The sequence below is a fragment of the Lutjanus erythropterus genome, chromosome 7 (assembly GCF_056507025.1).
Source record: "Lutjanus erythropterus isolate fLutEry1 chromosome 7, fLutEry1.hap2, whole genome shotgun sequence".
In the NCBI taxonomy this organism is placed as follows: Eukaryota; Metazoa; Chordata; class Actinopteri; order Lutjaniformes; family Lutjanidae; genus Lutjanus; species Lutjanus erythropterus.
The window spans coordinates 35961935-35980843 of record NC_139323.1 but is presented as its reverse complement, the minus strand read 5'-3'; the positions used below and the strand labels follow the sequence as shown (position 1 = coordinate 35980843).

General features: G+C 39.4%; 1 protein-coding gene across 1 annotated transcript; it reads left to right on the top strand.

The window, feature by feature from the left end:
• The first annotated feature begins 429 nt into the window (after positions 1–429).
• LOC146324326 (mitochondrial adenyl nucleotide antiporter SLC25A24-like) lies at positions 430–18727 on the top strand. The gene is made up of 10 exons (XM_084723636.1): positions 430–988; positions 3882–4008; positions 4155–4242; positions 7402–7513; positions 13998–14156; positions 14885–15037; positions 15318–15425; positions 16477–16644; positions 16768–16918; positions 18095–18727. The coding sequence occupies exons 1-10, from the start codon at positions 809–811 to the stop codon at positions 18274–18276; spliced, it is 1428 nt and encodes a 475-aa protein (XP_084579762.1). The 5' UTR covers positions 430–808; the 3' UTR covers positions 18277–18727.
• Positions 18728–18909: the final 182 nt, after the last annotated feature.

Genomic DNA, 18909 nt, shown 5'->3' with positions numbered 1-18909 from the left:
CTGTGCCTCTTTCACCTTCAAAGCAGTGGACCCTCAGCTAATTAAAAAGTTTTGGGGATATGTTTTGCCTGGAACAGCTGCCAGATTCCTGTGGGTATGACTCACTGAGCTGGATCAGACCGCCTACACGGACTATGGAGCCCACTATGGGAGCAAAGACTTATCAATCTATAGGCTATAATGAATATGCATATTCGTGTGCGTGTTTGGGGTTTCACACCACAAAACCACAAAACAAGGTAACAAATTTGAAAGAGGGTAAAATCCTGGTTAAGTGCGTAAATATTTGACGAAAATAACGATTAAAGCAGCTTTCTGGTACCTCAGATGTGTAAATATAGGCCCTCGCCATGAAATAATAGACACAGTGAGTGTGTTGTTCCTGTTGCAGGGTGTGTCTCTGTAGTGTGTGTGCGCCCAGTAAAAGAGGAGGTCTTCTGAGGCAAACTGAACCGACTCTCCCCACCCTTCAGCTCTGCGCTGCCAACCTACCTCATCTGCAAACAGCCCCTTGAAACAAGAATAAAATCTACATTAGACCACCTACAGAGCGGATCGACACATTTTCGTCTTATGAGGACTTTTCTGCGACTTGTTTTCCAGGCTGCACTGCGGAAATCTGTCTGAAATCACACGGGACTGTCCTGCTGCTTCAAAACCAGAAGTGCCAACCACAGGAATCGGTTTGTGTGTGTGTGTGTGTGTGTGTGTGTGTGTGTGTGCAATTTAATTGCACTGTTTGTGTGTTGTGTCTCTGCGTGTGTGTGAAAAGCTCTGCAGGCCGAGAGTTTTCTTCCTCAGTTCAACAATGTATCAGGTCGTCAGGAAGCTGTTTTTCACGGACTGCCGCTGCGCTGAAGATGCGTCGAAAGCGTACGAGGATCTGTTCGCCAAGCTGGACGCCAACAAGGATGGAAAAGTGGACGTATCCGAGCTGAGGGCAGGCCTCGCTGCCATGGGCATCAAAACCGGAGCAGGAGCAGCTCAGGTAGAGTCATGGATTCAGCACACAGGACGTACGAAAGTCTTAGGGAGAGAAAGTTGTCACAGATACTATGTAGTGTGTGTAGAGCTGCATTCCTGAAAGAAACAGGCTGCAGCTCCTCTACACTAAACTTAAGTAACCCTGACTCTGAATTTCAGGCCTCAGAGGAAGTAACTGAGTACATTTACTCAGGTACTGTCAGTTTTGAGACACTTTAGTCTTTGCTTTACTTCAGGACTTAATCATCTCATCATGTTTGATTATTCAGGACTTATTCTTTTTGTCTATAAAATGTCAGGAAACAGTGAAAAGGGATCATCACAGTTTTACACCTTCAGATGTCTTGTTTTGTCCAACCAGCGATCGAAAACCTTCAGTTATGCAGTTAATGACATAAAACAGAGGAAAACTGCACATATGAACACTTGAGTTGATCTCCAAAGCTGGATTTTTGGAGTCGATACAGATAATGATATTAGGGAGTAAAACAGTTCCAATATTGATATGTTGGTTGACATCGCAAACACCAAGTTATCCATTTGTAGCGGAATACTTTGCAGTTTAACAAACAGCTTTCACTGGTGTCTGTAACAAAGCAGTCAGAATAACTGTAAGTAAAAAAAATAAAACACTAATCAATTTATCACTCAACTAATTTATCAATAAAGAATGACAGTGCATTTTCAAACATGTTATTGACGGCCCAGTGTGTAGATTCAGTGGCATCTAGCGATGAGCTTGCATATCGCAAACATATGGTCTCACTCTCCACTTACAAGCACGTAATATGGAGAATAAAGTGGCCGGGAAATGCGAAAAGGCCAAACTTAGAGCCAGAATTTAGTTTGTCCATTCTGAGCTTCTGTATAAACATGGCGGTGCAACATGGCGGACTCTGCGGAAGACAACCTGTGTCCTATGTAGATATAAACGGCTCATTCTGAGGTAGCAAAAACATCTAGTTTTCAGCCGATTATACACTAATGAAAATATACTTATAAATATTATGTGTCATTTGCCCAAATATCTTACACACTGTATCTTTAACTCATTTATCAAGTAAGAATGACACTGCATTTCAAACATTTTCTCAAGAGCCGAGAAATCAATCTCAGGACAAGGTCTATTTAGTAGAAGTCAGTACCACCACTGAGCTGCCCTCGAGCAAGGCACTTAACCCCGAACTGCTCCGGCTTGTCTCTTCATTGTCCAACAAAACAGATGGTGGTTGTTCCAGCTGCCAAACACACTAGTCCTGCATCTAAAATTATCCCTTAGATTAGATGATGATCCCCAGAAAATGTCCTCGGGAGTCTAATACAAAGAAGAGAGACGGAGTTTATTATTTTCATGCTTATCTTTTGTCTTGATGGTGTGAAAGTATTTTTCTTTAATTGGAAAAAAAAAATAACTGGACGAAGATACAGAACAATGAATAAATCAATGAAAGCCTGAAGCCTTCAATTTCTTGCAAGCTTGTACTCAAATTTAAATACGTGTGTTGAACCCATCATTAGAGAGTTTCAGAACCTCAATTTTAGTCTCATTTCCTCAAGATTTTCTCACACGCTTTTCCTAAAAGGAACAAATCAGCTGGAGCATTTGTCTTAACAATCTGATTTCTCTGCAAAAATAACCTTAAACTCAAGCTGGTGAAGAGTGAGGTGGGTGAAGAAAGGGCGCACCAGAGTTTCTGAAACTGTTTCAAAGTTCAAACTGTGCACGTAGTGGAGCTTTTATTGTGGGCTGTGACTTGAAGAGGAAGGTCCCGCCTCTGCTGATCAAATAATCGTGCATTCCTCACGCTCATCAGTGAGACCGATAACTTTAAAAGTATGAGTCAGGGGAAAAAGGTAAGGAGAGGTCGCTGCTGTGTGTCGCCAGGAGTCATAAAAAACATGAGCCTTCCCTATCTGTGCGATTACGTGATAATGTTATGATAAAGAGGTAATAAACATGTTCACTGGCTGCTTTTCAGACAGCCTCTTTCGGTCAGCAGTGTCTTCATTCAGCACCTTAATTCATCTCTGGAAACAAAGGATCTACTGTATGCTATATTTAGAATATTTTCACTGTTGTTTTGCTGTCAGACAGCGTTTTACAACCGGAAACTACCATGATATAAGCCAGATATCACTTTCTGCAAACCAACCAGACTGTATTAGCAAAAAAAAAAGCGATTTAACCCCACAGACCAGTTGAGTTTCTCATCTACCGCTGCCTCAATCGGTTAGTTTGTTTGTGTTATTGTGTGACTCTGGTGAATCCCAACTAACCCTTCAAAACACAGAAGTCACATAAACACACAAACAAACTAGCTGCTCAAAGTAAAGTGTTAAACCAGCAGCTCCCATGTTCTGTGAGGTAAAATTGTCGTTTTTGCAGATGTAGTCTGGCTGCTTTGGAGATATTTGGCTTATGTACACGTTTTCCCATCAGAAAAGGCTCTTTAATGGCAAAGTAAAGTGGCAAAAATATTCTAAATATGGCATACACTTAAACTGATAATGATTTTTTGAAGTGGCTAAAATATTTTTTGCTGCTGACCCTGTCCACAGTGAGACATTGCTTAGCTTCCTACACTGGTACTCCTGATGCTTCCTGTTGAAGAAAGGCAAAGCAGACCATGGGAGGGTAAGATAGTGACAGTTAATTAGACCAATCAGAGGACTGCTCAAGGAAGTACGTTCAGATAAAATAAGGCACCATGTCTCTGTGTTGTTCTGCCAGCAACTGGCAAAGTCAAGCAGCTGCTGTGTAAAGAGGAGATGGCAGGGAAATTAAAAAAAACAAACTCTGCCACCACCCAGCGAGGAGGTCAGACACCCAACAGTCAACAGACTCTGTGACATGAAAACACCACATTCTGTCTAACATTGCTGTGTGTTCTCTTTAGAAAATAATTTCCTCTGGAGACAAAGACAAGGATGAGGGGCTCGACTTCAGCGAGTTCACCAAGTATCTAAAGGAACATGAGAAGAAGTTGAAGCTGACCTTCAAGAGCTTGGACAGAAACAATGATGGTAAGGTGTTATTATCTTCAAGCTTATGCATTTAACTGTGCTTCAATTAATATTGAGAATTTACCCAAAAACAATGTGGTAATAATCTGCTATGTTGTCAGCATGTGATGAATGTCAGAACTGCTGTTTGTTTTAATTGTCAACAGGTCGAATAGACTTCATGGAGATAAAGCAGTCGCTTGCCGATCTGGGGTTGGACATCAGCAAAGAGGAGGCAGAGAAGATCCTACAAAGGTACCCCTGTTTATTCTGTAGCCGCCTGTAATTTAGGAAAGTTACTCTGCGGGACTAATGGCTGTGAAGAGAGTCTTATCCCGGGACTAGAGCTTCTTTAAATATTCTGTCCCAAACAAAACCCTTGTGAACTCATATTAAAAGTGAAAGAAAGATGGTAAAAGTGGGGACCAGTGTGAGGGGCTGATAACCAGCTCTGTCTGTATTTTGGCTGGAAAGTGTGGTGATGGTATGTGATAAAGAGCTGGCAAGATGTCTCACTGACTTGGAGAGAGTCTACACACACGTAGAAACAAGATCATTTTAGCCTTTAAGCAATATTGTTTGTGTTAAATTGCTGACTTTGGTTAAAGGCTCAGTCTGTAAGATTTATGGGCATAATAAGAATCACCCGAAAATAAGAATCTTTGTGTTTATTTACTGTATATTAGACATTTTGGTGCCCTGCTGTTGGGTTTATAAATGCTGCCTGAAGCTAAGATGATAATAAACTTAATATTTTAATGATTTACCATCATTCCACTTCAGCAGAAACTGGGACATTGCAGCACTTTGTGTCTTGTGAGGCACTGGTGAGACTCACTTGAGGAGTCTTTCAAGTTAGAGCATGACAGTAATGTCTTTGAGCAGGTGGTGCACCGCTGAGAATCAGCACTTTGAATAAAAAAAAACAAAACAGTTTTCATAATAGGACTTTCCAAAAAGAAAGTGGTCTCCTGGCTCAGTTTGCCCCCAACGAGGGGTAAGTTGAGCCTAAGGTTGAGCCACATTGGTGCTTCTCTATATGCTTTCCACAAGGTGGTGGTAGGCATTTCCTGCTACATGGCACTTAGACAGTGACACATTGCAGCAACATGGCCTGCAAGCTCCGTCTCAGTTTCTTTAACGAAGAATCCTTTTCTCTGTCTTAACTTCCCCCAGGCTTCTTGGCTCAGATTACCCCACCCCCACCATTTGAACAAGCTTGTATCATCCAGCAGTTTAAAGCTAATATTGTAACTTCCCAAAGCACTAACACATGTGAGACTTTTTTTCAAATCATGACTCATTGAACATTAAAAAAAAAAAATCACAAAAAAGGGCACGGGACTCCACTGCCTGAGTAAAATGGATGACTTTAAAAATGTGTGGTGACATGATCAATTTGTTTATGGTTGCCTAGAAACAAGGGATGACTCATGGCTCAAATTCCCCACATGCTCAGATTGCCCAGCTCTCCCCTAAGTATGGTGTATCTGTAAATTATTTTGTCAGAATGTGTCCACTGTTCATATGTCTTTATCAGTCATACAGTACAAAAGCAATAAAACAGACATTACATGCTACGTAGCAACACTTTTTAAGTAAGCAAAAATATTTTCTATACGATTAATGAATGAATGATAAAAGACTGAGCTGCATCCTGTTTCATATGTTCCTCATACTGTTTAGACTGCAAGTCAGGCCAAATTTATGCAGTGAGCCGTACAGTATGTTCTGCATTTGCATAAACAAAATTGACACAGCAGATATACAGAAGCACGTTTCACAGTGCCATAAAGAGAAGTAAAGCAGGACGCCAATCAGATGACTGTTAAACCAGACAGTAAGATTTGTTTGAAAACCGCAGAGAATGAGTGCCAGTCAGCCGAGCAGACACAGAGGAAGGAAACGAGGAGGAGACACGTGGTTTTCTTATGTTTGCAAATATTTTTCAAAATCTACTATGGCTGCACAATTAATCGAAATTTGATAAAACAGCTTTAGACAGACAGGAGATGGGGGAGGGAGGGGGATGAAGGCATGCAGAAAAGAGCTAAAATATATACATGTACATATATATATATATATATATATATACATATATATATATATATATATATATATATATATATATATATATATATATATATATATATATATATATATATATATATATGTGTGTATATATATATATATATATATGTATATGTGTGTGTGTATATATATATATATATATATATAATGTAATGTTTGGTGTCATCATCTGTCACATTATCTGCATTTTGATGAAAACAGTTTCACAAAGGTTAGGGTTTCATAAATGAGTAGGCAAGTTTTAAGTGTTTGCAGAGGGTGTTACACCATGCAACTTAGCTTCACCTAAGTTTGAAGCAGCTCCTGTAAAGCCAACCTTACTCACATCCAAAGATGAATTGTCTTTAATAAACAGATTTCAAGGAAAAATGTTTTAACAAGCAATAATTGTGAATGTAAAGTTTGCACTTTGGGATTTGCAGATCACAGAAGAGTGGACTGTTGGCCTGAGTGCAGTCTTCCAGCTTATTCTAAAATTAAACTTTATATAAAACCTTTTTACTGCCATAATTGGTGGCAGTATGGATGACTTCAGTCTTTATGACTTGTGACCTAATTCTTGTTTGCATACCCCTGCACAATGAGGCAGGAGTATGCAAGTGTGTCTGTTGTCTGTTGGCATTAGGCAAATCTCTCTTCCTCCCCTTTTCTGTCTCTGTCTCTCGCTTTTTCTGACTGAGAAGAATTAAGGTTGAATTTAATGTTCTGGAAAATGAAAGGGACTTGGAAATTTTGAATGGAGTATGAACGTTGTTCCTAAATATTCCTTTTTCTTTGGTGGAGGACTTGGTGATATGTTGTGAAGTTTAGAGATTAGAAGAGAGAAAACTGCCTGATATTTAATTTTAAGTTCTATGTTTAATTACAGTATGACCAGTTAAAGATTCTGGACCACAAGTTGATTTGTTGATTAAACATTTCAGGTCAGATGTCAGTGCCTGTCATTGTCTTTTTGTTCAGGATTTATTTAAAGTTGCTAAATTTGTCCTGGTGGCCAGAATTTTAAGGTCCTTGCTCACTGTGTAATCACAAAGTCACCAAATATTTGACAAAAATTGCAAAATGTGTAATTTAGGTCAGTACAACATTAATAATTCCTGTTATTGGATAGTTATTATTCAATTATTTTTATTTATCTTTTATTTAACCAGGTTTATCCAAGAATCTACAAGAGAAACCTGTTCAAGAATGAAAGTTTCAACAGCAAATTAACATTAAAACACATTTCTCTCCTATTGCAGTTCAGACTTTGGGGATTTTAGATAAAAAATTACATAAATCCTGAAAAATTATTGTTGTACTTTGTCTGTCCTTGTTGTCCAGTATCGATGTGGACGGCACCATGACTGTGGACTGGAATGAATGGAGGGAGCATTTCCTGTTTAACCCGGCCACCAACCTGCAGGAGATTATCCGCTACTGGAAGCACAGCACGGTAAGAGGAGGGCATGACTCAGAAACTGTACTGTGTGTGTGTGTGTGTGTGTGTGTGTGTGTGTGTGTGAGACAGAGATCATAATGATGGATCAAATTTAGTTAATATGGTGATACACTCTCAGCACTAATCAGGGTTCACTCGCCATTTTACAGATTATTTTAGTTCAAATGTAAGATTTAATTACTGACACAGAGTGAAGAATTTATTGTAAAGATATGAGACTTTATGGTAGGGATAAAACTTTATGGGCGCTGTTTCGATGATGTATAGTGCATGCTGTAAAGGGGTTGTATTTAGCCTCTTAATTCATAATAGTTGTGGTTTGGGCGTAACGTAAATGAAACCAATCATTATCATTATTAACATTCCCATTACAAACCAGTTGTGCTTGTGTCTGGCGCTTGTGGCGAGTTGGAGAAGCGAACAGGGCTGAAATGGCCACTGATACTGATGCAGGAACTGTGGTTAATCCACAGGTTAACAGCAGTTGGTTGCAGGTAGATGAAATAGGCTGAAGGCTGTGTGCGCATTTACACACAGCAGCATCACTGCGGTTGCATGGAAACGTTACTATATTATTTACTGAAAGCAGCCTCGAAATCAGAAAATCTCCAGAGAAAATAATATTTTTCCAGAGCTCTGAAGGAAACCAAGTTTTATATGGCTGTTTTACTCCAAACAACACTCTGTGTTTGGCATTTTGGATGAGCAAGAGCATACAGAACATTAATTAACATCAGATCCTGACCAATCCTGTCAGATTCAAATAATCAGTGAAGTTACAGCTGGAAAAGTGGAAACAGCTTCATCCTACTCCGCTCACCTGCAGTCATCCACTGTGAATCTGAACGTTAATTTTTATGACCCGTGGATTAACTGCAGTGCCCTAGAAGCAGAGTGTACGCGTGTTGAGAACCTGCATCTTTGTGAGTGATGCAATCACTTTCTGCTGCCTCAAGATAGCAATGCGCATGAGTGTAAGTGTGTTTGCTACTGGGCATGGGCGTGAAAATGACAACTGCATTGTCAGAAAGTAGCTCCGCTGTGCAATGCAGATAATATTTCAGACTGAGCCCTAAAGCTCCATCTGCCCTGAAGTATTTTGAAGTTATTATGAATTCTTCTTTTGGTTTGATGAGGTTACTGTGAATAGATGGTGCTGGTGAATATGTTTCTTGTTTAGCATGAACAGTATTTGCCATCTGGAGTCCCAAATTTCCTCATGCCAAGCTATTTTGCAATCACATATTCTCTACAATGAACAGAGGCGTAATTACAGCCTTGAAAACGAGGTAATGAAAGAAGCATTTCTTACATAATCTTCAATGTGATTCCAAGGACAATCTGAGAAGGTGATTACTGAAAGTGAAGAATTACTTCTCAGTTTGAATTAAAATAGAAGAGACATGGAGGCAAAAACATGTAGCCATCCAATGTCCTTCGGTACGTCGTGAAGCAGTTTTAAGAAGTCATTGCACTAAAGGGGAAAGTTGTGAAAGAGAGTTGAGAGCTGATACTGGATTTGGACAAGACTTTGGCAACAGATCAACACCTCAGTGTCAGCAGATTAGACTCATTCATTTGTAGAGAAGAGGTGAGAAAAGGGGGGAGAGAGGTCGAGAAAGAGCATTAAGAGAGAGAGGGAGGCCAAAAGTAATGTGATGACCTTTTCTTGGAAAAAGAGGTTGTTAAAAAATGCCAAAAAAAACAAAATTGAACAAGTCATTTTATTTATCAGAACATACAGTGCTGCTGTAACTAACAGTGTGTAGATTGTTGGCTGCATAGAAATATACTATGACTTGTAATATGGTTGCATGTGATATAAAGCTGCAGCTAATGATCATTTTCTTGAGTAATCGATTAGTTGTGTGGTCTATAAAACATCAGGAAATGGTGGAAAATGTTAATTAATGTTTCCCAAATATAATTTTCTTAAGTCAGGTTGTTTACTTACTTATAATTTCCAACAGCCCCCCACATTTTCCTTCAAAACCTTGTTTTTTTTTTTTTTAGGACAAACCTTGTCGTTTTTAGGACATCCTTGTAAAAAGGGTGCTGTGGATCATATAAGATGTGCTGCTTTTCAAACTCTTAAATAAGTCTCTCGTCCTCCCTGTTGACTGCTGACTAGAGGAGAAACGCAGACCCTAAGGACGTTGGCATCGATTTTGACCAAAGAAAATAGGTTGTAGGTGAAGCAAGAGCGCCAACTTTGGAAAAATAGGACCGGGGTGAACGTTATTTCAAACAAGCAACACATCACTTGGTTTGTTTGCTCACGCTCAAAGCGGGTTCATCGGGAAAAACTGAAACAATCTCATGTTCAATTTCAGCTGAATGTTTAAAATGTTAAATGTTCAGTTCAGTCTTATTTGCCTGAAATTCGGCTTATAGCAGCAGTACTATGCAAAGTTACAGGACTTTTTCCTGTACCAGCAATGTTGGCCGGCTGGTAACTAAAAGAGAAAAAAATTACTCTGATTTATGTGCCTTGGATTTCTTTTTTGTTTTTGCTGCAACGCTAGTATTCTATTAAAGTTAAGGGCACAGTTCACCCCAAAATCAGAGTCATCAGAGTTTTGGAGATATCAGCTGTAGAGACCCATACAGGTTTGGATCCACATTTTTCATGCGTACAGTCCGTTCTGTTCTATTATCGAAGGTCCTGGGTCTGTTTAACATTCTGTGTTAAGCCCGAGTTGATTCAAGACGACCATCTAGTTCCATTATATTCTACAGCCAGTATCTCCAAAACTCTGTGATGAACTGTCCCTTTAAAAATTCAGGTATCGTGGCAACTCAATGAGAGAGAGACAGACAGTTCCAGTCAATGGCTAATCTCTGACGTTTGCTGCCTGGGTTCACTGCTTGGCCCAACCTCAGAGGCTAAATAAACCCGTGTCTGCTAATCTGAGGCAGAGATAAGCTAATTTCAGTCCGACCTCGAGCAGGATTAGCTCGTCAGCGGGATTGAGACCGGTCGATGACATAGGAAGTGAGTCCAGAACAGGACAGGAGTGAGTTAGCTGAGACAAGGCATTGGTGGTAACATCTATGGCAGTGAGAGCTTCCCGCCATCTCCAGTATTCACGCCGGTGGTTACTGGGCCCCCTGGATTCAGTGATCTTTCACCTCAGGCTGGACTGGATCTGCGGACCCTCGACATCTGACTAGGACTGAATGGTCTAAAGGTTCCTGATCAGTGTGAGAATTACAGTTTAGGAGGGAGCTTGTGCAACACCGGCACTAGACTGTACTGGATCAGCAGCTCTGTTAAAGGCTTGAGATGGCCATGGCTCTGCTGCAGCCCCAGCAGCAGCAGCAGCAACAGCAGAATAACTGGTTTTTCATCGACTTTGAAGACGATGGGGCGATCTATGAGGTGGAGGTGGACATGGTAGGTTGTCACCTGGTCATCAATGAAAACTTCATGTTCTGGTTTATGTGTCTTTGTGAAAGAACATGATCAATATATAGGCATGGCTGATATTGTCAGCCAATTTGTGACGGATAGAAAATGTTGGCATATCAGGCTTTCTGCAGGTCCTAACAAATCCGGTAATCTTAATTGTAGCCCTTAAAATGTCTTAAATATGATTATGACATGTCTTAAAAAATAATTGGATTAGTTAACATTACTTTTTTACTTTTATAAAGTTGCATTAACTTCAGTCTGGTGTTTTTGGTCTCATGACCTTTAGGAAAAAAATTTGACTGATCACCCTCTAAACTAAAAAAACAGGAAACCAGTTTGGAACCTCTGCAGCCTGGTAAGAATTTATTGGATCACGCCCAGTGTCATGCTCCACCTTTGACTGTGGAAAGGACAGGAAGTCTTAATTTGCATGATTTCATCAAGAGATTAATTAACATACTTTTGGGCAATATGGACATCAAATCTTAAATCTTAAATTGTATTCATAATTGTCTTAAAAAGTCTTAAATTCAACTTTTTGAAACCTGCAGAAACCCTGCATATACAGTATGTCAGCTCATAGTACAGAAAAGCAAAAGATGCAGTATGTTTAAGGTAATTTAAAAACAGTTTTGTCATCACACACTGTGTCCACTAGAGGATTGGTTCTCAAATAAGGGTCTGCCACCCCCAGGGGATCCGCAAAAAGTTTATTTATTTATTTATTAAAAACAGCTGCATTACATATGTTTTATAATTACACTTGAAGCAATCACTACTTCATTAATTTTATAGATTATCATTTTCAAGTCCCAGGCTTGGTCTTTTTATGTTTTTGTTTTTTTATATATATTTTCTATTATTTCTGTTTTACATACTGTATATTCTATATTTTTACTGCATATTATTTTAAATAATCAGAATCCGAATCAGAATTTTGGGTAATTTTGTGTGTGTATCCTCTAAGATCAAGATCAAGTGTTGTTCTTTCATACAACTAAATATAAGTTTATAAGAGAGATACATGAGGGGGTCCTCGGTATATTTTCTGTCTGAAGGCGTCCTTGGCAGAGAAAAAACTGAAAACTTCTCCACTAGAAAGCACTTAAAGCACATTTTTAATGAAAAATATATGTTTAGGTTAAAAAATTAATTTTGGATTGTTAAAACACTCAAAATGTTGATATCAGTATTACCTCAAATATCCATTATTCAGCGGGCTCTACTTTATACTCACAATGCAAACAGGTTTTGGAAGAACTTGGAAGTTTGTGCAGTGTTTTGTTTTTGGTCCCTCATAGGCCACTATACTGGGTGTGGAAACAATAACGAACACCTGATGCAATACAGCAGCTTGTAATGGTTGTGAGGATGTAGATGATTATGTGTCCACATGTTTCTTTAGTGTTGTGTGTGACAAAGAACTCACCTTGCCTTGATCTCAGGACATGAAGCTGTAGTTATGTAAGATTTTGGATGAGGACATGGTGTTTGTCTGGTCCTGCCAGGCATTAGGCTCAAGGCAAAGCTGTGAATCGCGTGTGGTTTGGAAGCTGAGTGATTCACTTACAATGAATCTCCAAAACAGGCTTGCGATAACATTTGAAACAATACAAAGTTCTTGTGAAAGTGACCGTTTCAAATTCACACAGATCTTTTTTTGGCAGCTCTTGTAGAACATGTTCTGGTCATAAGTAGACATGTAAAAGTTTGAGAGTTTACAGAGCCTTGAAAAGTTTATATTTTGGTTTAAAATTTGCACAATAACTACTTTTTGGACCATATATTGTCTTCGAAATAATTGTGATGATTAATATTGTTATTTTAAGATCGTTTTATGTTACTGATATAAGATAAGATGTATCTTTATTGATCCTCTGCAGGTGAAATTTGATTGGTGAGCCAAATAACATGTCAAACAAAGGTATTAGGTTCTTATATATACCAGCAGTAAGTATTTCCACTGTTTAAAAAATTAATTGCCAGCGGGACTTTAAAAAATTTTACTTTATTAAAACCAGCAAAATCACTGCATTGAAATATGCAGAAAGACAGCTACTCAAAAATATTAAAATATGAAGATTAAAACAGGTTATTTAAAATGGTGCACAGACTCAAATGTACCAAAGTTGAGAGTAGGTGTTGGGCCATATGCTAAAATTTTCAGCCCATCCATCTGCGATTGGCGATACCATCGTCCCCCCCACCCACCTTCTCTCGACCTCTCGGGTCTCAGCTGGGAGATGTGCGCAAGCTGCGTTTTCACTACGTTACGCACGCTGTGGACATAATAAACTCACAAAGTGTAGACAAATTACCCGTTTTCACAGTTATTTTCCATTTTAAACGGAGAAATACAACCGTTCACCTTATGAATTCAAGTTTCTCTCTTTTACCGAACTAATACAAACTTTATTGGCTCGTTAACGCCTCAGAAACACACACTTCATTTAAACTCGACAGAAAAACATGTAAAACTCACCAAACCCGTCTTTGTTGGTCTCTGTCTCTTCCAACAATCGCCAACTCTGGTTTGGTCAAACTAAATCCTCAGTTTACCGCGTGGACAGAGTTTAAAGAGTCTGACTCTGCAGGCTGTTTTCCTCTCACTCGTCTCCCAGTTTAGCGCACTCTTGGTCAGCTGAGTGGGTGTGAACTGCGCCGCTGGATGAGAGCGCGGTGCGGAGCAGAGGCTGTCACTCTGCAGACTATTACATTAGCAAAATAAAATGAAAAATATCGCCCTAAAAATCGGGCAAAAAAAGCAATCGGATTCAGCCCATCGTCGATCTAGTCGCCCAGTCGCCCAACCCTAGTAGAGAGACTTTAATCAAATCACACAATGAAAGATTTTCCTTTTAAATGCCATATTTTCACTTTTCACAGTCTTGTAATAATCTGGAAAACCCTGCTGTCCACGCTGATATTCTTTTGTAAACAAACATGCACATAAACACAACAGGCAAGATCGAGGTCCGCAAAAAATATTGAGATCGCGTCCGATAAACACGGTATTTAAAATATCTCTTTGACTATGATTTAATTATATTTTGTTGTGTGCAGGTGCTGGACATCGGGGACAGCATTGCCATCCCGGACGAGTTCACAGAGGAGGAGAAGACGACCGGTCTGTGGTGGAAGCAGCTGTCGGCGGGAGCCATGGCAGGAGCCGTGTCCCGGACAGGAACCGCCCCGCTGGACAGGATGAAGGTGTTCATGCAGGTGTGTTAAACTCTCCTTCTTTACTGGTTGTCCGTCAAATTGCCTCTTAGATCTTCTTCTTAACTCACACTTTGAATCATTCTGAATGGATTTTTGTTTACAGTGGTCATGAAATTCACTCCGTAAAGGGACATTTGGCACTTTTCATGTGTATGTCCAGTCAGTGTTGACTTAAAATTTTGTAAATGGCTTAATATTAAATGTTTTCAAGGTTAGGAGTATGCTTGAATTTGAATACCACTTGAAAAAAATGCATAGATTTCAACATGATCTGGTATTTCATCGACACAATCAATCATTTAACCAAAAACCCTTTTAATATTTGAAATGAAACTATCCTACATGAGTCAACTGACTGACAAACTTTTTTTTTACAATAAAAAAAAAAATGAAACGGATAAAAACTAAACTAAAACTGAACATCTTTAAACAACAAAAACTAAACTGAAATGAGCAAATCCACTCTGGAAATTAAGTGAAACTAAACTGAACTGACAACAAAAATTAAAAACTAAGTAAAAAATAAAAACATTTGAAAAATAAAAAACAATAATAACTCTTGTACAAATAAGCACGTGTGGGGAAAAGTGAAAGTAGTTCCCTCATTTGGTTGATTGACCTGTTCCTAACTGTATTTCCTGTGTTTTTTGTTGCTGCTTTTAATATTACATAAATGCATTTACTTTTTAAATGAATGTCTTACATTTGCGAGGTGTTTGTATTTACAGGTGCATGCATCCAAGAGCAACAAAATCAGCCTGGTTGGTGGTTTCAAGCAAATGTTAAAAGAAGGAGGCTTGACGTCTCTGTGGAGAGGAAATGGTGTCAACGTACTGAAGATCGCTCCTGAGACGGCCATCAAATTTATGGCCTATGAGCAGGTAAATGCATTTATTTCACTTCCTTTAAATTGATTATAGCACCGTGGGTTTTGTCCTTGCAACATTCACACAGTGCATCATTATGCATTATGTCTCTGTTGATGTAACACCTTATTATCAAAGATTATTCATGTGTGGTAAAATGTATTATGAAAACCCAAGATGCAGTTTCAGCAGAAGTTGTTTACCACTGATACTCTCAGTGGTTTTGTCACTGTTAGATGACTGTCAATAGTAACTGAGTTTGCTGCAACGCTTCCTTGTCACTGTGTTTCATCAGTATAAGAAGCTGCTGTCCAGTGAACCAGGAAAGATCCAGACCCACGAGAGGTTCATGGCTGGATCGCTGGCCGGAGCCACAGCACAAACTGCCATCTACCCCATGGAGGTGAGCACAGGTGGAGGCATTTACAGCCTCTGTGTATATCTGTATATATGGTTTATTATTAAGAAAGGCAGCAGGTTAGAGAAAGTGTATTTTCATAGACGTCTGAACAGAATTTCTTTTCTAAATAAGTCCAAATCTTCCAGTCTAAACTTGTGAAAAGAGCTAAGTGTAAAAAAAAAGCATTTGAAAATGATTATTTTTGCAACACAGTTTTCATTTTCATTAAAAAAAAACAACTATTAGACGATATTATCACGACAATGTGACAGTTGTTAAGGTCTGTATCAAACAAACATCTGGAGAAAAAGATTTGTAAGCCAGGGCATTTCTGCAGCACTAGAGTACTTCACAATAATCTTATTTTCTCACACATTTTTCCTCAACGTTTTTTATGCGCTCCTACTTGTCACACACGAGGCGAGGCACACACTTGTATCGACATGCTGCAGCAATCTTAACGGCACCATAAATTATGGTTATGTCAGTGAAACTGCCAAGGTATATTCATTAAAGGAAGTTGACTTAAAAAAAAACTAAATTTATCCAATAAATCCCTTTATTGAAATTGAAGATTTAGTTCAACGACTTTTTATTTTTTTTTAGGGTGAGTATGTCATAAAATATGACAACAGACATTCAAAGCTTCATTCAAAAACCTCAAGAGAAGCTTCAAATGTAAAAATAATAACATTTGTTATTTGTTGCAAGTCTTACTCTTGTGTGACAACATCATAGAGGAGCTATGGACCCAGGAACTAGAGGACCAAGCCTGACAAAGCGTGTGTGATACGTCATCCAGAATCTGTTTTTTGTATCAGACAGTTAGGAAGTGGATCGTGCTACAGGAGTGTTTTGACAAGTTTATTTTGATTTGCTTTGAACTGATTATCCTGCTCAGACCTGAGCTCCATGAGTAAAAAAGCGGGAAAAAAAAGACAAAAGACGTCAGGGTACGTTCTTATTGTTAATCCTCAGATGCTCTCTGCCATAAAGTGTCAATAAATGCCTGGTAAAGAAGCAGCCTCACCGATGATAAACTGTGTCTTTGCAGGTGATGAAAACCCGTCTGACCCTGAGGAAGACCGGTCAGTACTCAGGAATGTATGACTGTGCCAAGAAAATCCTGAAGAAGGAGGGAGTGAAGGCGTTTTACAAGGGCTACATCCCCAACATCCTGGGCATCATCCCGTACGCCGGCATAGATCTGGCAGTGTACGAGGTACGTGGTGATGAATCAGTCTCATGTGGAAAATCTAGATACTTCTATATACAACAATTATTATGTCTTAAACTATAATACAACTAACTTTCTCTCACACAAACACGTCCCTGTCCTCACCAGAGCTTGAAGAACCTCTGGTTGTCTCGCTACGCCAAAGACACCGCCAACCCCGGCATTCTGGTGCTGCTCGGCTGTGGTACCATATCCAGCACATGTGGGCAGCTGGCCAGCTACCCCCTGGCTCTGATCCGCACAAGGATGCAGGCACAAGGTAAATAATTTCTAAATATTTCTACAGTTTGATGGTTTTCTTCGAAATTAAAGAAAAAGAAATTATAGAAATAAATAGATAAATAGAGCAGTGGAAGTTATACTATTGGTGGAGAAATAACCAGAGAATGATACATATTGTAGCTCAAGTACAGACTGAGTTAACTTTACATTAAAGAGGCTATTATTATTTGTGGTAATAGTAGGATTGCATGACTACTTGTATGTAAAAAATAATTATTTCCTGCTTAACTCATTATTGTCCCTTTAGCTCTACTAAGATTTAAAGCATCTTTCAGCTTGTTGTTATGGTTTTCCAGGTGGCAAATTTACAAGTTTGGTTCACTCTCATCACTATAATGGTGTTGTTTTCTGCCTCAACCAAAAAGCTCTAACATATCCTACCAAACAACAGTCAAACTAAATTAACAATAATTCAGTGAACACAATGAAGCTTTTATAGGACTCCTGCATGTCCTTAAAAAGTCTGATACTAATATCTGTTGATATAAATTTTACAGCTCGTTTCTGTTGCCCACAAGTGGCCAAAATGTGTCATTGCGGGTTTAATCTAAACACTCATAAATGATTTCTTCCGGTGGGGTCTGGGACATAAGATAAGATAATATAATTCCTTCATTAGTCCCACAGCGGGGACATTTTCAGAGACATCAGTCTTGGTGTGTTTGATTTTTTGATGTGTCACAGCAACACAACCCTGGGAAACTTGTCAGAAGCTCGTCTTGGGCCTTCAAGGGCTTTCAGTTGGTTTTGGCTGCTAAAGATAAAGTTTGCAGGCCCACCTGCTCACTCTCTTTAGTCCATCACAGCGTTCCATCATTTCTAGTTTATTTTGTCGTCATTAAACACGCAGACAAAAACTTTTTGCAGCACTGAGACAACTCTCATTACTTCGGCCTCCTCAGCTGCTTCCCATCATCCCACTTAATTACTTTGGCACGCCCCTTACAAACTAACACCTGCTGTGTGACCAGGTAAGCCCACCCCCTAGCCTGACAGCCATGCAGGGCTGCCAAAAGGGAGACCGTTTGCCATGACATATTCATTATGAGTTCAAAGATGGTTCATAAAGTTTGAGAGATATGATTGAAATGACTGCTCTTATATCTTATATCTTAATCTCACATTGTTTATTATTCCTCATTTCTCTTCTCAGCTTCCATCGAGGGCTCAGAGCAGCTGCCCATGAACCTGATGGTGAAGAAGATCCTGGAAAAGGAAGGCTTCTTTGGACTTTACCGCGGCATCCTGCCCAATTTCATGAAGGTCATACCGGCTGTGAGCATCAGTTACGTGGTGTACGAGTACATGCGGTCTGGCTTGGGTATTCAGAAGTAGGCGGCGGAGTCGTCTGTGACTGTGTGTGTCCCCGAGAGAGTTAAAGAGGACGCGCAGCATTTCGTGTTATTTCAAACTGTCATGTTAAGAGCCTGTTTACCTGTTGGTCACCAACGGCTGCTGCAGGTGGAGCCATCGTAGAAGTTTTTAAAAGTGACTGCAGGACTTTGGCTAAACTGTCGAGCCATTATTAAATATAAAGTGTTTACAAAATCCTGCAGTATTCACACAGGGCTGGTAATGATTAATAAGACTTCTACAATGTTTCCAACTGTATGTTGTTTGTCCAAAATGCACCCAAAGTTTTAAAGGGATAATTTGGATTATTTGAAGTGGGTTTGTAGAAGGCTACTCATCCACAGACAGTTTTTGACCGACAGTAGATCGTATAGCACGGCCCCAGTTTGGAGAAGCAGCAGGGAACCAAGCAGTATTAGTCAGCAGCAAAATATTTTTTTTTTCCTTAACTATGCCATCAGACAACATTTTCCGATGGGAAACTGACATTATATAACCCAAATATTGTTCTCTCCAAAGCCACCAGACTCCTTTAACAAAAACATTTTACCTCCCTGAACACGGGAGTTGCTGGTCTGCTGCTTCCTCGGTCGGTTAGTTGTGTTATCGTGACAT